The 26,072-nt window shown below is 44.4% G+C and overlaps 1 protein-coding gene across 1 annotated transcript in view; it reads right to left on the bottom strand.

The window, feature by feature from the left end:
- LOC147712439 (uncharacterized) overlaps positions 1–26,072 on the bottom strand; it is a 172,997-nt gene that overhangs the window by 3,865 nt on the left and 143,060 nt on the right. Inside the window, exon 7 of the mRNA XM_086923112.1 lies at positions 18,381–18,515. Coding sequence (XP_086779238.1) covers positions 18,381–18,515 — 135 coding nt within the window. The remainder of the gene's footprint in view (positions 1–18,380; positions 18,516–26,072) is intronic.

Here is a 26,072-nt window from a genome sequence, read left to right as displayed (position 1 = left end):
GCGGCAGCATCGAGCGGCGTTGCGTCTGTCCTCTTCAGCCGCGATCCCTCAATGCGTAGATTCTTGCAATGGCAACAGGTGCTGCGACGATTTTCGCAGCAGCACGGCGATGCATGGAAATTCTTCTCGCAACGTGGAGATGCTTTGAGAAAAACAGCTGCAATGAGAGCAATGAGTCGATTTTAGCAGTTCTTCACGTTTCTTCTTTTTTCCAGCTCCCAAACAGCAGCAAAAACCTCCAGAGGTCCAAAACTAGCACGGTCCCCTCTAGGCGGTTCAGAACTCACAACAGCAGAGTTCAGGGGAGCTGGGGGTGAAGTCTTTGTGTCCCTGACACTTCATAACAGGAGGCCAGCACAGACAGGCCCTTGGAGCTCTTCTTCAAACAGGGGACACAGCACACAGCATAGTCCTTCTTCTTTCCTTGGCAGAAACAGCAACTGCAGGCCAACCCCAGACAGAGAGCAAGGGCAGTACTCCTCCTCAGTTTCTCCAGCTCTTCTCCTTGACAAAGAGGTCCACTTGCATTCCAGGAATGATCTAAAGTTCTGGGGTTTGGGCCCCAATATCTACACTACAAAATCCTTTGTTCTCTGGTGCAGAGAAGCCCTGTACCCTGCCAAAACCAGTTCTGTTCTCCCTGGTGCAGCTTCCTGGCAGGAGGTGGAGACAGCATTGTGGAAGAGAGATCAGGCCCATTCAGGTGAAAGGAAATCCCCTCCCCTTAACCTTGGTCAGGTTCCTCGAAGATGAGGTCGTCACTTCATATAAAAGAAGAAGACTAGACGCCATACACCGCCAAGCTCTTGTGACTGTTGCTACCACGACACTTTGGTTCATACTCGGGTTATTTACCGAGATCTTCTCAAAATATGCCCATCTAGTCCTCTTCTTTTATATGAAGTGACGACCTCATCTTCGAGGAACCTGACCAAGGTTGGGCATATGGCTCTTGGATTGACTATTTTAATTGTTCTTTTTGAAATATATAAATAACCTTGCCCTGACGAAGTCCTCTGGCATATTAGCCGGACGAAACACGTGTTGGCAAGAACTTTGTGCTATCCTTTGACTGAAGAAATCTAAATTAAGAACTGTGGCAAGAATTTGTTTTGGTTACCCTGTGGTTGAAAATAAATGAGAACTGTCTTTACTCAGAAGAAACCTTGAAAAAGTAACATAACAATAAAGAGAAGAGAACAAACTCAACATTGCTGAAGAGAGTTTGTTGATGATATGTATAGTGATATATGCTATCTTTGCTCGGGTTGGAAATTGCGCTCATGTTTTATGGTAGGCTGTGTCCATCTGTTTTTACAACTGTTGACAGTGGTTGTATCTTTATCTTTGAGCATTTGCTTGCCTGAAATATTGTAAGAAATAGTAAACTTCTTGTGCATGTATCCCATACTGTCAATATTGTTTGAATGATATGTAAGAAAAGGGAAGGTTAGGGCCTGGCAAGTGGGTGCACTTGCTAAGTGGACATGGCAGGGAACAAACTGGCACAGGCACCGCAGTGGCAGGCCTAAGTAATCTTTTCAGGGCTACTCATGTGGGTGGCACAATCAGTCCTGCAGGCCCACTAGTAGCATTTGATTTACCAGCCTTGGCACACTTAGTTCACTTTACTACGGACCTACTAGTAAATCAAATATGACAATTAGGGAGAACCAATCATATTAACAATTTACACAGGGAGCACTTGCACTTTGACACTGATCAGCAGTGGCAAAGTGCCCAAATCATCTAAGCCAGCAAAAACGAAATCCAGCACAGCATCACAATCACAGGAGGTAGAGGCAAAAAGTCAAGGAAAACCACGCCAAGGATGCCAGGTCTAAGAGTAATAAATTATTTGACATCAAACTGACAAAAATAGAAGTAGAACCAATGATATTCAATTTTAACCCCTTAAGTGCGGGGAACATTCAGCGGTCGTTGCGTGCACTACCTCGCTAGTGCTGCGCACGTCCGCTGAACGTTCCAATCTCATTCGCTCAATGGAGCGTTCCGCACTAGCGCGAAATTTGCGGCGCAGGCAACGGATTAAAGATTTAAGTGAAAATTGTGCCTAGAAGCACAAAGCGGCAACTGTGGTTATCTGGTCACACTGGACCTGGACAAAGTCACAAGTTCAGGCTGATCACGATGGAAACTGTGCTGGATACTGGGACCAAGTTCGGCCCACTGAACAAGAGTACTTTCAACCCTAGGTGCGGAACGTAGCTTGATCCTGCGTCGAGGATGTGTCGCTCAGAGGCGATTCCGAGGAACTGCAAGGTTGCGATTCGTAGTACTGCACCGTCATCATGGATGCTGTCGACAAGCGGTGTCTTGCATCTTTATCAAGGATGTCATCAATGAGGGACTTGCAATGTGAAGGCCTGCGTCGAGGATGCCATTGTACAGCAGTAGTTCTAAAGCTGAGCTGGGAAAAGATGGACTGAGCTGTAAGATTTCTGCCCACAGGAACACAGCTGGGCTGGCAAAGCACCTTCTGGGCCACTTCCAAGAGTCCAGGACTGGGGTGACATCACTTGAGGGACAAGACTCACAGCAAGCTGAGTCTAGGTGCTGGGTTCCAAGAAGTTGGAGCCTGTTCTGTCCCTAATTCTTCAGATCAGGACGTCAGCCACCTGGCTCTTGAAGTCACTCTGGTGGTCCTGGGATCAAGATGCAGTTACAGTCCTTCACTCAAGCAGCAGGCAACAGGGCAACAAAGTAGCAGTCCTTCTTGCAGAGCAGCAAGCAGTTCTTCTAATTCTTCCACAGGTGCACTGAAGAGTTGGGTCTAAGGGTCCAATATTTATAACTGTTGCACACTTTGAAGGTTCACAGGTTTCCATCCCCAAAGATGCTTGGATTTTGTCTGTTGTCATAATAGACTAGTGTCGAACACTCTGTGAGTGTGCTCAGGTAGAGCATTTGCGATATACAAGTATGGTAGGTGATAGCTCCTCCCTTTCATGAAGTCAGAGAAGGCCCACCCTGGCATCACCTATGGCCCTTTTTTCACTGCCTGAGAGCAATACACAAAGACCAACTGCCAGCTAAACATAGTCATGTGACCCAGGATACTGGCAGCAGACACCAGATGGTTGGGACAAGAAAAAGTCACATTTTGAAAAGAGGCATTTTTAGAATTGTGACTCTAAATCCGACTTTTCCATGAAAGAGGGCTTATAATATAAAGTTAGACACCAAACTTAGCATTCCTATTTACTCCCTTTTGGAAGTGGTAACTTATTAAATGTAATAATGTAATTCAATATTCTACTATTGAAGAGAGGCAGACCTTGCAATAGTGAAAAATAAATCTTAGAGTTTTTCTCAACCAGGACATGTAAAACTTAAAAGTGCGTGTCCAAAGTTTTAAATACTCTGAACCCTGCCCAATGGGTAGCTTAATGCCATTCCTAGGGGGAGCCTATATGTATTAAAAAGGAAGGTTTAGGCCTTGCAAAGGGTTTATTTGCCAGATTGCAATGGCAGTTTAAAGCTACTTAAGTCGGTGGTGTAATGAGTGCTGACCCACTAGTAGCATTTAATTTACAGGGCCGGGGTATATGTAGTACCACTTTGCTGGGGACTTACGAGTAAATTAAATATGTCAATTGGGTGTAACCCAATGTTACCATATTTACATGAGAGAGCACAAGCACTTTAGCACTGGTTGGCAGTGGTAAAAAGCACAGATTCCTAAAAATCAACAAAAACTGGGTTTAAAATACAGGAGAGTGAAGGCAAAATGTTTGATGATGACAATGTAGAAAGGACCAATCCCAACACACAGAAAAACACACAGGAGAAAAGACACAATATGCAATACAATATTCACCAACGGGCAAGCACTCAGAAACTCATTATTATTATTAATATTATTAAATCGATTCTTGGTATAGCGCATAGCTACCATTAGGCATCCCAGCGCTGGTTGCGACGACACCAACACGTTCCAGTTTCACTGCAGCTTCTGGAAAAGCCATGTTTTTAGTTGTTTCCTGAAAGAGAGGTGTTGTGATGTGGATCTAAGTTGTAGGGGAAGTGTGTTCCACAGAATGGCTGCGTTGTACGAAAACATACGTCCCCCCGTTCTTACCCTGTGGATCTTTGGCTAGGAACAGATTGGCAGATCTCAGATTGCGCAGGGGGCGGTGGAAGGAGACCAGGGTGGAATGATTGTTTGGGCATGTGTCCCAGAGGGTCTTGTGTGCAATGCAAAGTGATTTAAACCTAACACGCTCTGAAATGGGAAGCAAGTGCAATGTTCTCAGAGCTGGCTTAGCTGATTGTTTTCTGGGGATGTTGTATAATAGTCTGGCTGCGCAGTTCTGTACTACTTCGAGTTTTCTTATTACGGAGTTAGGGGTGCCCAGGTAGAGTGCATTGCAATAGCCAAACCGGGGGAGTATAAGGGCTGTACCATCGTTCTGTGTGCGGTATCTGGGAGAAGTGGTAGTATTTTCCTAAGTTGCCTTAGGATGCCAAAGCATGTGGCTGCCACTTGTACTGCTTGGTAGTCTAGTTTAAGTGACTTATTCAGCCAGATTCCAAGGCTCTTTCTTCTGTCCTTGCTTTCGGGGATTGGTCCCAGGCATGCTGGCCATCTTAAGTCTGTGGGGCCACTAGCTGTACTACCGAGGATCATGAGTTTAGTCTTTTCCCCGTTATGCTTCAGGTAAGACTGGTCCATCCAGATAGCCACCTTAATCAGACACTCTTCCAAGTCAATTGTGCTGCCATCAGGGTGGTTGAGGGCTAACACCAGTTGGGTGTCGTCGGCGTATGTTACTATCTGGGCTCCAAATGGGATAACTAGATCGGTAAGGGGTCTCAAGTACACGTTGAATAGGGTGGGGCTCAGTGAGGACCCCTGAGGCACCCCACAGGTGAGTGGGATCTTCCTTGAGGTATGATTGCCTTCAAACACTTGGAATATTCTTTCCGTTAGGAAGGACTTGATCCAGAAGAAAGCCTTTCCTGTCACTCAATCCTCCTTGAGTCTGTCTAGTAAAGTGCCATGATGCACTGTGTCAAATGCGGCACTCAGATCCAATAGGATGAGTGCCACCGTGCCCCCCCAAGTCGAGAACTTTCCATGATTCCTCTGTCACTGTTATCAGAGTTGTCTCTGTGCCATGTTTGGGATGAAAACCTGTCTGGGAGGTGTCTACAACTTTATGGACTTCAAGGTAGTTTGAGAGGGAGGTGTTTACGTGTTTTTCCAGAATCTTACTGACCAGGGGGAGCAGAGATACTGGATGGTAGTTGCTCCATATTTTTGGATTTAAGTTGGGCTTCTTCAGGAGTGCTTTGGCCATGGCATGTTTCCAGCTTGATGGTACTATTGCGGTAGTTAGGGACAGATTGAGGACTTCCAATAGTGTAGGGAGTATGGATTCCTTTTCCTTATGCAGCAGATGTGCTGGAGCTGGATCACACACAACAACCAACATCACAGAACATATCCTGGACCAAATGTAAATAACACTACCAAGTCATTTGCACAATCAAGCAGTCTCTTGCACACAAAGGGTAAATGAAAATAACAGAATCAGTGGGTGAACACTTCAGGATGAGACAGAAAAATATTGAACAGCGATGGAGTCAGAATGTCAGGGAAAAACCTTTTCCCTACATTTGTCTTGCCCCACTCCAGCAATTAATTTCTTTACTATAACCTTACATTCATAAGATTGAAGTGTATTTCTGTATTCCAACAGGATTGATTGCCAAATAGTACACTTTACAAAATCCTTTAACTTTGTGGTCAGAGAAAGAAAACTAAGCTCCAATCTCCACAATAAAATAAGCATAATTTGTAGACGACAGAAGTTGGCATTTGACCTCCCAGCAAATGTGACAAGGTGAAAAAAAAATTTAAATGCATCTTTATTGCTCATTCCCCTTCTGAATGAACAGAACTGTTTTTTTGCAGCTCTTGCTGTTTCACCAGAAATTATCAGTAGTCCCTAAAAATAGCTTATCCTGATAAAGTATGACTCAGTATTCCAAAAGGGAGAGTATATTTATTGAGGCTTGATCGGAGATGCTGTCCCAAAGGTGTGAATGGCTTTGGTAATGCTTGTTTTTTGGGTTATCACTGGGTGGTTTGTGACTTTGTGTACTATACAAAGCTTTATAACAGTTTTTTACTTTAGTATTAGAGATGGGAGAACCACTAAAGGCTGAGCATGGCTGGAGCCAAATGCATGGATCTTGCTCAGCGTGAGGTCCTCTTTGACTTTGATCACACAACAAGCTGAGCCTTCATGTGACCCTGTCACCTATGTTCTACCCTCATACACCAATGAACAAACTATGATCCGAGGCAAATATTATATTGCATCATGGTCTATTTCCCTTATTAGTGCATCTGACAATATCTTGAATTTCATGAGTTTAGGATGTGTCCTGAACAAAACCTTCTCTTCTGTTTAATTCAATAGACTATAGAGTTTCTCCTTGTATAAGAGTAAAGGCCGCACATAGAGTGCGCGTTATAGTTAACTTGCCTTTTAGTTTACTTAAGGCATTTTCATTTGGTTTGAGAGGGAGGAATGTTTCTAAGTACAAGTTTAAAACTATTACTTTTTAATACATTCCTTTCAATTCAGTGATATATTCTGATGTACTAAGGTACAACCCCATGACTTGTTAAAGAAATCCACTTTTTTGAATTTTGAAGAGGCTTTACCACATTTTTCCATGATTTATGTTGCATCATTTACATGCCAAACATTTTCAGGGCTTGGCTCGTACACAGGTGCTTAGAGTCAAGCCAGATCCTTGGCATCAATTTTCCTTGTTAGTTAGTTGACTCCCGACCTCCTTTTGGTTTACTACTGCTCATTGGTTTGAATCTGGTATTAACACCTTGGTGTTTTCCCCCTCCTGTGCTGGAAATTGTTATTCTCTTGCTTTTATGACGAGCTCAGCTCGTCATCAGCACAGCTCAACTGTGCATCATGACGAGCTGAGCTCGTCATGAGCATCGAAAGGGTTAAGGTAAACATATCACATTGGGGAAAAGACTATTGGCTCTCTCCATAGTGCTGAGAAGCCCAGAGAGTATTACATTTTAAGTCCAGAACAAATAGTGTGAAAGTTTTTACATTTGAAACTTTGTTTGAAAAACATTTAGTTTCAATGTTATAATATTTTTAAACATTGAGTCTGAAAAATGTTAGGAGAATGTTATAATTGCATTAATAATGTAACATTAGGTTTGCATAAGCCTAAATAAAAAATGTATTTAAAAAAGGTATACAATTACTTTGAAGTGGGGTTGCTTTTTAGCTTAAGACGTGCACTTGATTTTCAGTGATGTTTGGTTTTCTTAAAAACTTCGTAAAACCATATCAACACAACCATTCACTTAAACCCGTACTCACCACTGCTTCAGCCATTGACCTGATGGGGCATTCCTGGCAAAATGAATGCCGTTTCTACACTGTGTCCTCAAACGAATCAGAGATGAAGGAATAAAGGCTGTCGCCGACTGGATGAAGACCAGCCATCTGAAGCTGAACTCGGACAAGACGGAGGTCCTCATCCTCAGCTCCAACCATTCAATAGCAGACATCCACGATAGTTTCAACACCCAGACAGCAACACAACAGACCCTCCGCACACCATTGGCCACGCCCCCCTGTTGGCCTGGGCCAGCGTGAGCATCAATGACACCATCAAGACCATGCGCACAATCCACTCCGGCTCTCCGTCAGACCCTTTCCCGCACCACGTCTTCAACAGAGCAAGCAACTCCATTGCACCCCACCTGCCCAACGTCATCATTCTCTCCCTCGAGACCGCGACATTCCCAGAGACCTGGAAACACGCTGAGATCAACGCCCTACTCAAAAAACCTAAGGCAGACCCAAGAGACCTCGAGAACTTCCGGCCCATCTCTCTGTTCCCTTTCCCGGCCACGGTCATCGAGAAAACCGTCAGCAGACAGCTAACCCGATACCTCGAAGAAAACAGAATCCTGGACCCTTCCCAGTCAGGGATCCGCAGCAACCACAGCACCGAGACTGCCCTCATCCTCAGCTCCAACCATCCAATAGCAGACATCCACGATAGTTTCAACACCCAGACAGCAACACAACAGACCCTCCGCACACCATTGGCCACGTCCCCCTGTTGGCCTGGGCCAGCGTGAGCATCGATGACACCATCAAGACCATGCGCACAATCCACTCCGGCTCTCCGTCAGACCCTTTCCCGCACCACGTCTTCAACAGAGCTAGCAACTTCATTGCACCCCACCTGCCCAACGTCATCATTCTCTCCCTCGAGACCGCGACATTCCCAGAGATCTGGAAACACGCTGAGATCAACGCCCTACTCAAAAAACCTAAGGCAGACCCAAGAGACCTCGAGAACTTCCGGCCCATCTCTCTGTTCCCTTTCCCAGCCACGGTCATCGAGAAAACCGTCAGCAGACAGCTAACCCAATACCTCGAAGAAAACAGAATCCTGGACCCTTCCCAGTCAGGGTTCCGCAGCAACCACAGCACCGAGACTGCCCTCATCGCCGCCACCGATGACATCAGGACCCTCCTGGACAACGGCGAGACCGCAGCACTCATCCTCCTAGACCTTTCTGCCGCCTTCGACACCATCTGCCACCGCACACTACGCGCACGCCCCCACATTCAGGGATCCGAGACAAGGCCCTGGATTGGACCACCTCCTTCCTCTCCGGCAGAACCCAGAGCATCCGGCTCCCCATTCCGTTCCAAGGCCTCCAAGATAATCTGCGGCGTACCCCAGGTATCCTCCCTCAGCCCGACGCTGTTCAACATTTACATGGCCCTGCTCCTACACGTAGCCCAACAGCATGACCTCAACATAATCTCCTACGCCGACAACACTCAGCTGATCCTCTCCCATTCCAAGGACCCCATCACAGCCAAAGCCAGCCTCCACAAAGGAATAAAGGCCGTCGCCGACTGGATGAAGACCAGCCTTCTGAAGCTGAACTCGGACAAGACGGAGGTCCTCATCCTCAGTTCCAACACTTCAGCCTTGGACAACTCCTGGTGGCCGACGGCACTGGTGGCAGCCTCAACACCCTCAAATTACGCACACAACCTGCAAATCATCCTTGACTTAACGCTCTCAATGACCAAGCAAGTCAACGCTGTCAATTACGCACACAACCTGCAAATCATCCTTGACTTAACGCTCTCAATGACCAAGCAAGTCAACGCTATCTCCTCCTCCTGCTTCAACACCCTCCGCATGCTCCGCAAGATCTACAGATGGATCCAACAGATACAAGAAAGACAGTCACCCAGGCCCTCGTCAGCAGCAGACTTGACTACGGAAACGCCCTCTACATGGGAGCCCCGACCAAGCTCATCAAATGACTACAACACATCCAAAACTCCTCAGCATGAGTGATCCTCAACGTAGCATGCCACAGCCACCTCACCCCCCACCTGAGAAACCTGCACTGGCTCCCCGTCAACAAGAGAATATCCTTCAAGCTCCTCACCCATGCACACAAGGCACTCCACAAGACCGGCCCAGCCCACCTCAACAGACGGCTCTCCTTCTATATCCCCAACCACCAGCTACGGTTTGCCGACCTATCACTCACCACCATCCCGCGCATCCGAAGAACAACCACCGGTGGGAGATCCTTCTCCCACCTTCCCGCGACGACATGAAACACCCTCCCACTGAGCCTATGACAGACCCAAAACCTGCTGACCTTCAGGCGGATACTCAAGACGTGGCTGTTCAATCAGTAGCACCCCCCCAGCGCCTTGAGACCATCGCGGGTATGTAGTGCACTTTACAAATGATTGATTAATTGATTGATTGGGAAACAGTGATTTGATCTTCCTCTTGCATGTGAGTGGTGTCTATGCATTGATGTCCCAATTGAGAGACATAAGTAGAATTAGCACCCCTGCTGATATTAGGATCTTGTGAGGAGATTGCCTAGTTTTGACCATTATAAACCTCACAGTTTGTCAGAGGTCAAAGAAGCCCTAGATATTTGCACAATAATCACAGCTCAATCAGTTTCTAAAATCACGCAGAGTTAATGGAGAATGGATTGGATAAAACAAGATGTAAATTGGCAGTTTCTACCTAATCTAATCAGGTTTACTTGATATGGTATACTAACACATTGATGTGATATGCTTGACTACTGGCTAGATCACTATTTCGCTTTCCTCCACATAAGAGGTTCCTCAGTAACTAGGTTTGCAAATGAAACACTTTTTATGTTCCAATTAGTGTATTGAGGGCTTGGGAGAACCTCTCCCTGAGATGGCAAATGGTGGGCCTATTGGAAGCAGCAGCAACATACCAACCTAGACCTTTTGAATACCGATAGGTTCCAGCTCAGGCAATGGTGGAGCTTGGATCCATAGGATTATTTCACAGCACTGAAATATTTTGGCTGCATAAAATGATGAGCGTCAGACCCCCATTCAGGAGGCCAAAGGGGAGGCAAAGGTTACTCGGTCACAAGTGTATGGGTGGATGCTTTTTCCCACTGTTGTCCCAGGGCCAGCCTCACTATGGCTCTGCACATTTCACCAAGTACAACCCTCTCCACTCTTCACTCCCAGTGGTAGCATGGACGAGCAGTCACAGGTTTCTTACGGAAGTAAGTGTGGGGGACAGCAAGGCTCAATCATCAATACCACAGGCAGCAGCGCAATAACATCAATGTCCATCCCAGTTATTTTATTTGTACATAAGACAAGTACTTTGTTACACAAAAAAACATAGATTTCCTGTACACATTCTGTCATGCACAAATTCTTGACTCAAAGTTATGAGTCTTTGTGATCTCAGGGACACCTGTCTCTAGTGGGTCACCACTCCCCTCGCACTGGGTGCCGTCATTTTGAAGGTTCAGGTCCTAAAGGGGCTTCTCTACCTCAGGCACTGCTTTAATTTGTCTTCTTAGGCCCGCTCACTGTGCTCCAATAACCTGAAACTGTTTCAAGCACCAGTATATATACGTCTAGAAGAGAAGGCAGATCTTATCTGACAGTCATGTTCTGGGACGCACTTCCTCATGCTTTCAGAAGCAGACGTTCAGAAAGGTTATTTAAAAAAGGATTAAAAAGTATTCTTTTTGACTCTTAACCATGTTTTTTCTTTTTTTATGACTTGTGGGTGATCGTTTCCGTTAGCGCCGGGACACCTTTGTGGGGTAGCTGTGTACTTTAGAAATGTATTGTTTTGAATTGTGTTGTAAATGCAAGCTCTGTGGGTGCACCACATGTCTGTTTCCTCTGGACGATTGTACAACTCAGTCTCCCAGGCTTAGACCCTTTTAGTCTCTCACCAAGTTAATAGTAGCAACACGGGCCATGTTTAGCCCTCTTGTGGCACCAGGATTTTACAAGCACCAGCTGGAAGCCTCCATGTGGCATGCAGCAGTCAAGAAGAAGTACAAGGCTGCGTTCAGCCTTCCAACGCAGCACTATGTCCCTAGCGGCAAGCAAGAGCCTCCAAGTGGCACAGTGCGTCACTCACTAGCTGTAACTGAAGCAGACACTTCTATTGGTGGCCTTATTCAGGGCTTCAGCAGCAGATCACAGCTTGCACCAGCACTCCACTGGATAACGGAATCACATTGAGGCTCACACTGGTGAGTACTTGGCTCTTACTTCTTGGGATCGGCATACACATACCCAAAAATGGCAGTTCCTCTGTGAAGTGGATACCAATCCCTATCTTCAGCATGCAATGCCTTAAGGCAACAACCTCGTTTCTTCATGGGGCACCCCCAATATACCTTTCAGATCACTTAGTTCAGTCAGTCAAAACCACTTTATTCGATTAGTTAAAATCATAAACGTATTCTAGACATATTTGAAACACTTAAAACATGTTAAAATCAATTAATACAGTATTAAACATGACATAGATTAAAAAACAGTTTAAAAAGAGTAATTACACAAATTCATTTCAGTTTGCGCCCAACAGTACAATGGACAAGAGTTAATTAACTTTCAACATTAGAAATCCGATCTTAACCTTAGTCTCTTACTTCTTACAGATGCAGCCAGGAAACTAGCAGTACAATACATAATTACAGGAGAATCCAACATCTGTAAATATAACAATGCGGGCTTGTACTGCGTAAAACTCATCTCCTTCAGTATTGGTTTTAAGTATTGAATCCGAGGTTCACAATAAAAAGAGCAAAAAAACAAGAAGTGCGCATTGTCCTGGGTGGAAAAACCATCACATATACATGGGGACGACTCCTCAAGCCTACACCAGTCTTTCTCGTCCCACAGGACCATATAAATTTGATTGAAACGGAACTTGGTCAGTAGCCACCTATGAAAGAAATTTGTGACCACTGCCAAGTAAGGAGCCAGCTCAAGGGATGTAGTTATCATTACATGAGCCCTCACAGAGGGTTTGCATAGCTCGACCGTTTCACGCTCGGCAACACAGAGCCTAATAAAGTTGGTCTTCACCCACATTAGATCTGCTTTACACAGGGATTCTGGGCTGTCAAAGATCTCAGGGCATCCCAGCTTCGCAGCCAAGGACTCAACATAGGAAAGCCACTGAATATCCCTCCTGTGGTCTAGATTAAGACTGTCTTTTATGATCCTGTGGTTAAGGCTAAGGTTCGGATTTAGCCAGAGCTTGATCCACATCAGGAGCGGAGCTAGATTTATTGTGTCTAGTATATAGCCAAGACCTAGTTCAAGGTGTAGGGAATAGGTAGCAGTTGACTGAGGTAGGCCCAGCAATGATCGAAGGAATTTATTTTCCTCTATTTGAATACGGTCAGATTTTACATAACCCCAGATTGCAGCCCCGTATCTGGCAATAGCGGCAGTCTTGGCTTTGTAAATGGCCAAGATAGCCTCGATGGGTTTTCCCCCTAATCTCTTTGCGAACCCCAGAATTGTAGAGGATGAACTTCTCAACGCGTTTGCTTTGGATGTTAACTGCGGTGACCAAGTACCCCTTCGGTCAAAGATAACCCCCAAGTAGGTGAAAACCTTAACACTAGTGATAACCTCACCGTCACAGAAGAAGGTTTATTTTTTATTTTTAGAACAACCTTCTGACATTGTGTGGGATTTACTGCTATTAATCACCAAGTCAAGACTAGACATGACATTTCCAAATGAATCAAGTAGCTTTTGCAGGGCAATTGGGGTCCTGGCTATTAACACCGCATCATCGGCATAGAGGAGCACTGGGATTGGTGCACCCCCCATGCTCTGGATATCCTGCGTGACTGCCGTTAGGTCATCCTCCAATGAATTCACATATAACGTGAATAACATTGGGGCCAGTATACAGCCCTGACGGACCCCTCTGGTTGATCTAAAACTTGCCGTACATTTCCCTTCTGTTGTCATTCTAATGCAGGCTCTCAGATCTTTGTGGAGCTCCGCCAGGAAATGTACCAGAGAGCTATCAAGGCCCAACTTCAGGAGCATTGCCCACAGCCTAGATCTATTGACAAGATCAAAGGCTGTGGACAAATCCATAAAGCCTAGGAATATCATTCCCCCTTTTGCCCTAGTATATTTGGAAATTATAAGGTGGATATTGAGGCATTGATCCTCTGTACTCCTCCCTGACCTGAAACCATATTGTGCCTCGGACAGAATATTTTTCCCTTTGGCCCAGGATGCTATTCTCGCCAGGACAACCTTCGCTAGAATTTTAACCGAGGAGTCCAGCAGAGATATAGGTCTATAGCATCTAGGGTCTCCTCTCTGCCCTTTTTTGAATACTGGTATTATCGTAGCTGAGGACCAGGTGTACGGGAATCCAACTACTACAGATGCATTAAAGACTTTAGTTAAGATGTTAGCCCAATACAGCGGATTTGCCTTAAACATATCCGCTGGTACCCCATCACTTAGTTTTCAGGACTGGTCTGACTCAACAGCACATTTTGCAGTGTAAAGGATACAAAGTCCACTTACAAACAGTCCACTTATAGGACACCTCGGCCACCAGCAGGCGCTATCCCAGTTAAAGTCAAGCCTACCACGCAGACACATCACGGGCCTGACATCTAGGATGGGGATATTCAACAAAGGTCGCACTTCACAATCCTTCAATACTGTGAGTCCTTCCCCACTCTTGTTCAGTTCTAGGGTAAATTACTGCAGTTCCTTCCACAAACTGCTCCTCCTTCACAATTTGCGCTGGATATGTGGCACCCAGATCGAACTCCTGGTGATGTTCCCTCACCTTTGGGGAGTTTGCTGTCAGTGTGACACCAACGAGTGGCTTCATAGTAAGTGGTCCTTGAGTACTCTGTGGAGTATTCACTTCTTGGTAGAAGAGACCACAAAAACAAACAGTAATCGTTCTTAAGCTCACATCTTTATACAGCTTTTGCAGTTGGAGAATGTGTATTCCATGTCCACGGAACTGGTTTGGGTTGGTTGTCCTTTCATGTGTCCTTAACAAGCTCCCTTCCAGACCTGGCCTTAGTTTGTGAGGATGCTCTGGCTACTCCAGCTCTTCTCAAGGTAGCACACCAACCACAGAAGAACAAAGAGGTGAGAGCAGGCTGCACCGAGTTATTTACAACCCCTCCTAGCAGAAATCCAGAAGATCTCTTCAAATAGCTTCATTCCCTAACATCAGATATTGCAGGCCACATCCTGTACCCCCTGCCATCTACCTAATGGAAGCTTCAGTCATTTACAGGCTCATATATCAGGAAGGCCCTGGCACATCTAAAGAAGTCCTGTCTCCTCTTTCCTCTCCAAAGCGCCCGCTGTTCCACTTTTGTCTACGAGATGACAGCAATACACATGGGCTGGCTGTCTGGAGAAATCAAAAATTCTTCTTCATCTTGTACTGTGGCCCAGTCTGAGGGCTTCCAAAATGGACCCTACAGCCCTGTATAGCTTATGAACAGCTTACTACTAACTACAGCACACATGCACATATACAACACACAGGCTGTCATGTTCAGGATTCTGTTTTCATTATGAATAGCAGACATTTTAGATGGGCCAGCAGATGTCTATTCATGGATCACAGGTAAAAAGGCCTATTACTATAGCTCTGTTACACAGTTTGCTGCCATGGTTTCTTATAACTATAGTCAAAAAGTATCAGAGAAAGTTGCCTCAATGAATAAAAATGTGCTATCAATGCATATATTATTAAATGGTGTTTCAAGTCTCGAGTGCAGGCTTCTAATTGTTATGCATCACTAAGGTTTCACCTGAGTGAAGGATGGTTTTGTGCCCTTGATGAACATGTGGACAAAGCACAGTGCCATAAAGAAGAAGTTTCCCATCAGGCAACCCCTTTCGAGCACCTGCAATGCTAGTGAGTGAAGTGGTTGCATAGGTATAGTAGTTCTTGGCAGCTGCATTTTGAATTCTGAAATTTGATGGAGATACCTAGAAGGGGGACAGTGCAGTAGAGGTCCCATGAGGAAGTTAACGCTGGTTACATGATTCATTTGCAGCGCTAGTCATAGGACTCCTGCCAGATGGCTTTTGGAAAGTAATTCTCCCAGTTGCTACTGGTGAGGATCACGATTTACAGTGAGTAACGTTTGAAGTGGTTGATGAGCATCCATTGGTCTGTGACTGTGACTCTGGTGAAGTGGTCCCAACCAGAGCAGTTTATAGCTTTGGATTTTCGAGCTTGAGAGTGATCTGTGTGTCATCTGCATAATGTTTATACGCTACCCTGAAGGACTTGAGTTCCAGGAGTAAGCTGAGTAATCAGCACTCAAGAGGAGTTGAGAGATGATGGGATCCTGCCACACACGAGAGTCAGTGCTACAGACTATGGTAGAAGCTCATCGATACTTGATCTGTCAGATCCTGAAGTACTGAGTGCTAAAAGACCCAGTAGCGGGGTGGGGTGAGGCACTGTTGCTTTCTTTGTTCAAGATCAGGGTGAACGTCATATCATCCCTTGGAAATTGCACCGGTTCTACTACATTGAGTTTTTGTTTCTTCAAGTTTGGCTTGATGATGAAGGCCTTGAGGACATTTGGAAAGAGGTCCGAGTTTCATGTCAGTATTAGAATGGATAGTTTTCTGCAGTTCGATGGGCAGCAGTTTATTAAGTAAATGCACAAAATGAAAAGTTTGTATATTTTAAAGCCTAATACACTATTTTTTCCAGACAGTGGTGTATATCATACTCATTCCAATATGCCTATAAGGACAGCTTTCTCCCTCTTTATAGCACCAATGATTTTTCGTTATTTCTCAAATCTATTGTTTACAGTGGAATTTGAGCATGTAATGTGCATGTCACAGGCCTGATTCATACATATGCAGAGTATGTAGACCTCTATTATATGCACAGTTTTTATGCCTCCAATACATGCCCTACGTTAATACCTCAGATACATTCACAGTACAGAAGCCACCAATATATTCATAGTATTGCAGCCTCTGATAAATGTTCAGTTTGTAGGCATCAAATATATTTATATGATAAAGGTTTCTGATAGATGCACTGTATGACTGCCCCGATTGTGGCTGGCAGTCAAACTTAGATTGTTTTTCTTGCTACATTTCAGAAGTTTAAAAAAGCTGTAAATAACAGGGATTATTAGTAATACATAATTTATTAATGGTACTCAGATTGGCAATATCAGAAGGATTAAAAAAGGGTAAAAGTCTGTATCGGCCTTAGTAGGACTCGAACTTGTGATTTGCAGATCACAGCAATTATCAGAAGCAAGCATTAACTCAGAGCCAGGAGTTGTATTATATTTATGTTTAACCATTGTAATTATAAGGCAACATACTTTCCAAAATTCAGAGGGCAGAATAATACTATGATAAAAAAACCAACATAAATAAATGGCTTTGTTGGTGCATAAACTCAACCACGATTAATAGACGTTTTCAAAGCATTCCTTGAGGAGGAAAACCCCGGCCAATGACATGATCAACGTTGTCCATGATACTTTTTATGTATGTTGTTATTTCCAGGGGGCATGCCCCCAAAGCCTATGTTTCCAGCTACAACCCTACTTGGACGACACAAAAGGAAGTCAATGATGGCACTTTTAAAGAGGCAAAGTGAGCTCAGATTTTCTAGTTCCAGAGATATGAAAATGTCACATAGTAATGCATTGCCAGATTTAGTTCAGGATAGTACGAGGGCCTGCAAACATGCCGAAAGCCAGTTTGATGCAAAAAGGCTTGACTTGTTTTCAGGGAGTGAAGGGTGGTTTGTATAGATGTTTGAAATAATCTGTTTTATTTTTAAACTCTGATACCTGAGCAAGCATGCATTAGTTATTCAAGGTTACCAGACATATTATAGTATCGCATAGGCGTATTGCTTTTTTACTATTTCTTCTGTCAGCAATTCTGCCTTACTTGCATACAATTAGAAACCATTTTGTGGCAGGTGGAGCCAAAATTCAGAGAAAACAAATTCGGAGAATAATAATTTGCCTCCATTTAAAATATGCCTCGTTATAATTTAACACACCCCAAAAAGGATTCAGATGATGCTAAGAAAGTGAGACCCCCTAGTCCTGATGATTTATTACTATACCTCCAACTACATACTAAAGCAGAGGTCCATAGGTGTCTGCATTGAACTGCTGCAACCGCAGAGACCTTACCTCATGGCCAGAGTAGTGCATTGACAGAGGCCTCTCAAGGAATCTCATTGAAAGTTGTAAAGGGAATACAAGTAGGTATCCAGAATCTGGAAAGATGAAAATGTGTTCTCCGGAAGCCTAAAAGGATTCATCACACCTAACCGCATTAGGGTTAAATAATAAAGCATCTAAAGCCTAACCACATCTCATAAGTGGAACCTGCATCAGGACGGCCATATATAACTAATCCTAGAAGCACTCCAACAGCTCCCAATGGATCCACGGATCAAGCCGAATTTATCTGCCCTGTGCAAAAGGTCTTCTAGAAAAGAGGACCATAATACCTTCAAAATCTGGCGCAACGTGAGGTACCAACCCTAAACCTGTGACCAGTGACTGCACACATGTACAATCAGTCAACTTTCAAACAGAACAGAGAAGATGCTTGGGAGTTCAGCATCCAGTGGTGTGCCAAATGCCCTGAACCCACAGAACAAACATCCACATACTTAACTACTGAGCACAGTCAATCAATCAATCAATTGATTGATTGATTGATAGATACTGAGCACAGTGGTTGTGATGAAGAATTTGGGGAAAGGGTGCAAGCAACTGGACTCCCATTCCACCAACCCTGCATTCATACAGACATAAGGGAAACCTAGTTTCATATTTAGCTCACACTGACTTCAGTCATATACCTCAGAAGTGGCCGAACAGTGAGGTGTAGTGCTTTATAGAACCACAAAATAAGTCAATGAGCACATGGTCCTCTTGATCTAGTGAACAGGTCACTCACCGTCATGATGGTCCTGGTCGTCTCCATTCTTAGTTTCCGTGTCGGTCAAGTTGATCTTACAGGCGCTGAGGAGATACTGGTTACTCACTGGTTGATCGAAACCTTTAACGGCTAGGAAGGCACCAGTTGATATACCTCAATAATAACAAGAGAAACATTTTGAGTTCACTTTCTGCAAATCTCAGAATATTGAGCAGCATTTGTCGGATTTTGCAAATAGGAGAACAAGAAATACTTTATTGTAAATAATTCGTAGCAGCCAATTTCGTGAAACGGGGGCTCTTACAATTGAATTATGTGTTAAATGTCACCTGTAAAAAACTTAATATCTTATCAGATCAGTGAATACTGTTGTAATTGATCCTGAAAAACATTTTAGGAGAAAAGCTCTAAGGTTTGTCAACTATTAGCAAGACAAAAGCAACCACTGTGTCACGTGTTACACATTTATATTTAGTGAAGTCCGGTGATGCTCTGTACGCAGGGTGTGCGTGTGTGTGTGTGTGTGTCCATAAAGACTAGCCACGTGTATTCAAACATTCAATTACAATTCAAAGATCTTTATTTCGGCACCAGGCAATAAAAGCGCCTAAAAATTAGTAAAACAGCATAAAGCAAAATAAACAATGTAATGCAAGCAATCAGATATTTGTGACATTTGCATACAACAAAGATATCCTGCCACACTACAAATCAAATACATTCCGCTATAAACACCAGACAAGAGTATGACACACAGAAGATGTAATATCTCTGATCAAGAACACATTAATAAACAAATAGTAAATTAGCAACAGCATTGATTAAAATTCATAAAAACAAATAACTCGCTATTACAACATTTAGTCATATCTCATCAATATGGCATTAAACATTTGGCGGTTCGTTACTATGCTGTTTTTCCTGGACAATGCGCATGTTCTGCCTTGTTGTCTACATTCCCAGCATATAACGAGTAAGGGCAAAACCCAAAGGTTTGCTAGTATCATATCTCAGTACACTGAGGGCTTCTTGTGCTCCCTGGTGCCTAAATTCCGACACAGCGGAATGATCCAACGCCTCCTGTTACTCATATAGGCTGGGCAACAAGACAGCACGTGTTCAACAGTTTCTTTTGTGGGCCACACGACAGACACAGCCGCTCATGGGCTTTCGATACTTGTGCCCGCTTAACAGTGAAAGACTGAATTGGCAGGCTTTCATATCAAAATGCTAATACAGTCGCTTAGCTAATGGAGGTCCTACCGCATCCAAAAAGTCCTCCTTTGCTAAGGTATCCTTGACTGCAAGAAAAGTGTCTGTTAGGGAAAGATGCCTCATCTGGCAACATAGAAGCATATGTATGTACTGCCAGTGAGCATTCTTAATCATAGTCTTTGGGGTGGACACAGCCTCATATGGGGCACTCCAAAAACTGGGTATCCCAATCTCACTCACTCTGGACTTCATATGCTTAATTCACGGAATCCTACTAGATCTTGAGTAAGGTAGAATTTCTTCTAGCCTTTGACAATATGAGAGGAGCTCCGGGATGGCGCAGATCCTCCACCAATACAACAGTGGGCGCAGTCCTAACCTTTGGGAGAGAGTTTTAAGCCCGAAAGCAAGCCTGAGAGGAACGAACGGGGTACTTGCAGGTACACCTACTAACTGACACATAAAACGATTTTCCACCATAACTAATGTGGATATATCTAAATGCCCCTTAACTCTGCGCCAGTGCCTGATGATTATATATCTGTAAGGCCAGTTGAATAGGGCGAAACTGTGAATCTACCGCCATCTTAAGAATTCCTCTTTACACTTGTAACCTATGCTGAATAATGTGTGCTTGACACCCGAGGTGTTCATTCAGTGTTATACCTAGGTAAACAAAAGTACGCGCATGCTATAACAGGGCCCCAGCTAGTGTTGGGTTAGCCCTTGTCATGGGCCCGGGATTCAGGACCATATACTTAGTTTTGCTCACTTTGATCTCTAGACTCTAATTTTACAGAAACACTCAAGTTGATTCAAGGCTTTTTGAAGTCCCATGGGAGATTTGGAGAGGAGTAAACTATCATCTACAAACATAAGGACCAGAACATAAGGACCAGAACCCTCATGCTTGCCATTCTGGGTGTGTCATTATCACGCTGGTCTAAAAATTTTACAAGCCCATTAACATAAAGTGTGAACAACGTAGGCACCAGTATGCACCCCAGCCCAACTCCTCCAGTCACAGGGAAAGGATCAGCCAACTCACCTGCGCTTCCAAACCTAACTTGCACATAATTCTTATGATGCAGCCTTATTATAATGTTGTGCAGTCAGTTTGGCACCTCCTCTCAGAAAGAACCCGCCAAAGCGTTGACCTGTGTACTAAGACGAGGGCAGTGCGTAGGTCAATGAAAACGACATAGAGTCGTCCCCCACCAAACATGACAGTCTTCCAATACTACACCTGCAGATCGAACACTTGTTCAATAGTGCTGGTCAACTCTTTGATCCCTGCCTGAAGGGGAGGGGGGGTGAGGGGGGGGCAGAAACCCATTATCAGATATGGGCATGTCATGTGAGCTCTTCTTAGAAATGGGGATGATTTCGGCTTCTGCCTATGTCGATGGAATAGGTGCCCCTTTCATAATAGCTGTGAAAAACACTGACACTGAAGCACTCTTGCTTGGCTCACTCACAAATAGATCACTGGGGATTTTATCTAAACAAGGGGCTTTATTAGAAACAATTCCCCTTATGGCCATGCTAATTCCTGCGCAGTGATTTTCAGGGCTTTGAAATCTCGCCTGCATGTGCTGCACCCTAAATGGACAACCTTTGGGTACAAGTCTTCCTCTCCTTTATTGCTTTGAAACAATTGTATTAGTTGTTCACCAGAACCCAGTGAATTACTTAACATGGCATGGTGACCTACCTCCAGGGAATATAAACTAGAGAAATGCAACACCCAGTCACTGACTATGTTGTTGTTTTCTATGGAGCAAAACTCATCTCTGCTGCCAGAGAACACCAAATTCCAGAAAGAACAATGATCGTCCGAGCTGGCAGCTTCCAGGAGGGCATCCAATATTCCCTGCTCCAAGTCCTTCTTGGCCTTGGAAAGCACTTTCCCTGTAAGACTGTGGTGGTTTGGATCGAAGGTCCATCTATTTTCCCTTTTAATTGCTTGAATAGGTTCAGTCTTAGCGTATTTGCATGATTTATTATACCAGGATGTGGGCACGTCCTCTCCAATGTTTGCCTTCATTCGATCACAAAGTGATTCCTCAGGCTTTAAACATCGGTCATGGGCTTCGGATATCGCCCTCAATATCTCAGGGCCTTCTACTACCTGGTCCAGAAGCACCAACCCCTCCATGCCATTGCCAAAAAAATCTGTAAATCTCATTGATGGACTCATGGGAGTATTTTAAACAACTTCATTTAACCATGCGTTTATTAATAGTTTATTATCAGTCTTCTGTCAAGGGGCTCACATTGGGAACTATATTGTGTACTGTGGACAAACTCAACTCAAGAATCAGTGCAGTATGGTTGCTATCAAAGTGGGGGAGAACTATCATGTCAATCACAAGCAGCCACAATTTGACATCCAGCATTTTGTAGTCTAATAGGCTAGTGTGACTTGGCCTATTAAATGTATGGTTGCCTAATTTGTTGGAAATTGATCTACCATTGGAGACCCGGATTTAGGTAAAGTGTCTTAATTTTTAATGCAACAGGAGACCATCTCTTGATGAGAGGAATTTCTAACTCAGGCATAGACAAGGCAGCATCTTCGTCGTCCGCAAGGGCCTGGCTGTCCGCAAAGGGTTCATATTGACAAATGAAATCCTCCACACAATTTTCCTTGCAGAGGCTGGGAGTGTGGCTGAATGCCCATTGAATATATCTATAACTATAGATTCCTTTTTGTTCCCAGTGGGTCTGCAATACTATAAATATAGTATGGTACATCTGCGGTCGTGGTCAAACTAAGCCACAAAATGTCAGGGGAGTTCATATTGATCACTTTCAATGAGCCACAGGTGAAATTTCTAGCTCAAATCATTAAACCCCAGGATGGCCTGCGCTTCCCAGAAGATGTGGCCACTTTGCAAAAATGTTCGTTCCTTACATGTTGGAGGGGCTGCGTAGACCATGTCTATTGAAAGGTACAAAAGTCATGTTGGTCTATGAATTCACACCAATCGGGAATAACTAGATTGGATGCCAGCCCAGCTACATTCCAGGAGATACATTTGGTATGCATAGCCTCCTCAATGTGAACCGCCTTGTCTGGTTAAGGGGTATGTAAGATTATTGTGGCTGAATAGGAAGACCCAGCAGGATCTAGTGTCTCTGACAGCATTGGGTGGGTACCACACATAGTTGGAATGACTTGGCCTAATTCGCGCTATCCAAAACAATGCCCGAGTTACCATACCCCACAATGGGAATTGAATGCACTACATCCCCATATGTACCATTTACCTGGGGAATCTTCTCTGGCTGGACTCTTAATTCCTTAACTGGTATGAGAAAAAAAGGGGCAAGACAGAGAGACCCGTCCAATTCTTGTAGTTGGGGTGTTTGACTTATATAAGTACTAAGCCATTTCTGAACCATCGTTGGGCTGTGTAAGGTTATGTACAACAATGCCCAAATGTTCAGCCCCTACATTATTGGTGGTGTATTGCATTCTATTCTGTGGTATCCATAATAAAATTTAGTAGACTGGCCACTAGGTAATTCTAGATTTTCATAACTTTGGATTCTGGTTTTAACTGCAAAGATCTCCACAAGATCTCCATCCATCAGGAGCCTATTCAGACTGCCATACTACATGTTAATAAGGAGTGAACCCTTTTATAAAGCCTGCCACCATAGTGGGTGAGGTAACTGCTTTCTAAAAAAAAAAGGCCACTTCTTGAACAGAGGAGGATCTGATGATCCACTTTCTGTTTAGGTTCACCATATATTTAGTTGTTATAACTTGCAGTTTGGACAGATGCATAGTGGACCTATTTGAAATTCTTGCACTCTCCTTCGGTACTTTTGGTACTGTTATGGATATTAGACACTTTCTATGGGCATCAGAGGGTGGAGTTCCCATCCGTTCTATGCTCCCCTCAACCTAATAAAACTCATGGGTTTAAAAGGGAAATGCATTACGTGTCTTATGGCAAGGGGGGCAGGTAGATGCAAAGTGAAATGGCAACAATGGATATTTGGCCTATTTCTGGCAAAGGTTAATGCTGTTCCTTTCACTAACATTGCTATAAAGTCATCCTTTTGCCCTGTTCATCTCCATTTTATGCTAAATGATACTGGTCGTAACCTACTGACTCTACCCTGGGCTCTGCTAACCAGGCCCAATGCTATGTTTAAAAACTTACATGTAATTGGTTACACTTACAGTTGGCATTACTAGACCCTATAAGTCCCTAGTATTCATAGGTCTAGGGGATTCAAACTACCTACAAGTCCCTAGTATACAATTAGGCAGTTTAGAGGCCCAGTAGATTTCCTGCACTGCTGAGTGCCTGCTGTCCTTTTAAAGGAACCCTAGCTTTACAGACTGTCTTTAAAAATAAATGTGTGCCACCTCGACTTTGCTGGTATGGGCACTTCAAAAGTGACAATCTACCTTATTAGGCACCACAAAGGTCTCCTCTATGTGTCTTAGGGGTGGGGTGTCCTGTACCTATAGGCAGAGACCTTACAAAACATGTTTTATATGCCCTGGAGAGGGATAAACTGCCCATTTCATTTTTCCCCATTAGCTCCATAGGCTAACATTGCAATATTTTATTCAGGTATAACTATTGCTAGGAAAGGAGAAATATCATTCCAGGACTTAAAACATTGGTATTGATGAATTCAACAACTTTCCACTCTTGAAATTATCATAACTCGTACAGAAGAGAAGTTATAGAACCTTCTCTTCTGTAAGCCAAAATCCAGCCTTGTAGGCATATTTGCTGATTGGTAAGCCTTAATAGGCTCAGCCAGGCTGATTTGATTAGATGATAAGTGGCCTGGTTGGAGCAAATGTCATCTGATGGAGAGAGCTCTGAAGCAGAGGATGATGAATCCGGCAGAGGTGGCAGGGTAAATCAAACTGAGCTCAATGAGAGAGCAGATCAGTAAGGTATGCCAGGCGTACCTACCCCTACATCCTGTGCCCCAGCCTGATGGCAGGTTTAGGACAGAAATTTGCAGAGGTCAGGTGGATGAGAGCCAATAGAAATGAGTCACACCCTGTGGCTCTTACTCATCTGTAGAGAAATCATCCATGTTGGATTTTAGAAGTGCATTGCTTTGTGGGACAAGGAGATGCCACATTTTGGAGGAATTTGCCATGCTTTTGGGTGGCACCCAGCATCTCACTGGACAGAGGTGCCCCTCTGCTTGTTGCCCCTGGAACACTGGATAAAAATGTTACATCTTCTATAGTCTCTCAGTTCTGCTGGCTGAAACTACACAGAAAAAAGGAGTTCCCTGCTGGAATCTAGATTTACTCCCAAAGGCCTGCACTCTGAATGACTGGACCATCTATGTAATACAGCCCTGGGGACTGAGCCATGCTTTAAAGAAGGATTAAGAAGTGGCCTTCCTGCAAGCTACAGATTAACAGACCCCACCTGCATCATCTCCACTAAAAGTCCCCATCCTGGATTGTGTCTAATTGACTTTTAAGGATTTGGCCAGATGCATTGTGAGAATTGTGGACCAGACATCCCAGAGACCACCTAAGAGATTCCAGACCTTTGGATTGGTGATATGGACACTAAAAGGAGACCTCCAGGAAGCACCTCCTGAAGTTTGGAGCACTTTTGTGAAAAAGCTCCATGAGATGATCGACCCGACATCGAGAGTCAAGCCAATTACCACAGGTATGGGTACGTGTTCAACTATGACCCGGCTAGGATTTCAGGTTCAGCCTGCTGAAAGCTCTGGAGTTCCCGGCTTCCAGGATTTGACCGGGCCTCGTGAAATGTCAAGCCGAGGAATCCTCTCCGAATCCGGTCTGCTGTGGAGGGTTGAGCGACATATTAAGAAAAAGCTCTCGAAAACTTTCTAAGTCTGAGGGTAAAATTTTGACCAGGGCCTCCTGCTTACGTATCCGACCAGATCTTCATCGTAGTAGGTCTTAAACTTTGACTTGGTCCTTGTCAAGCGCGATCAGATGTCCCAGCACCATGAAGGAGACCCACTCGGGCACCCCTAGGGACCCCTGCCCCCGCACATCTTCCACAGAGCCATCACAGCCATCGCTCCTGAGCTAACCCGCACCATAAACTCCTCCCTGGCCTCGGGCACCTGCCCCATGGACTGGAAGCGCGCCGAAGTGAGGCCCCTCCTCAAAAAACCATGGGCGGACCCAACCGACCTCAGGAACTACAGACCCATCTCCCTCCTTCCGTTCGGGCCCAACGTCTCAGAATGAATCGTGAACACCCAGCTGACAACATATTGGACCCCTCCTGTTGGACTTGGCCTTTTTCCCCCAAAATTTTTCGCTTTTGACCCCCTTACCTAGGATGTCTCCCCCATGGGATTAAACCTGTATAGGCCATGAGTGGTGTGAGACACCTTGTAGAAAATGTAAAATTACATGTCATAATGTGAGCACTTGTAAATATCCCCCATTTTGAAAATGTACCTGACTAAAATGCTCTGTGATTTTAAAATGGATGCCATGGCCCTGGG

The sequence above is a fragment of the Lissotriton vulgaris genome, chromosome 5 (genome assembly GCF_964263255.1).
Source record: "Lissotriton vulgaris chromosome 5, aLisVul1.2, whole genome shotgun sequence".
Classification (NCBI taxonomy): Eukaryota; Metazoa; Chordata; class Amphibia; order Caudata; family Salamandridae; genus Lissotriton; species Lissotriton vulgaris.
Note: the sequence above shows the minus strand (reverse complement) of the source record. Positions and strands in the feature narration are given on the sequence as shown.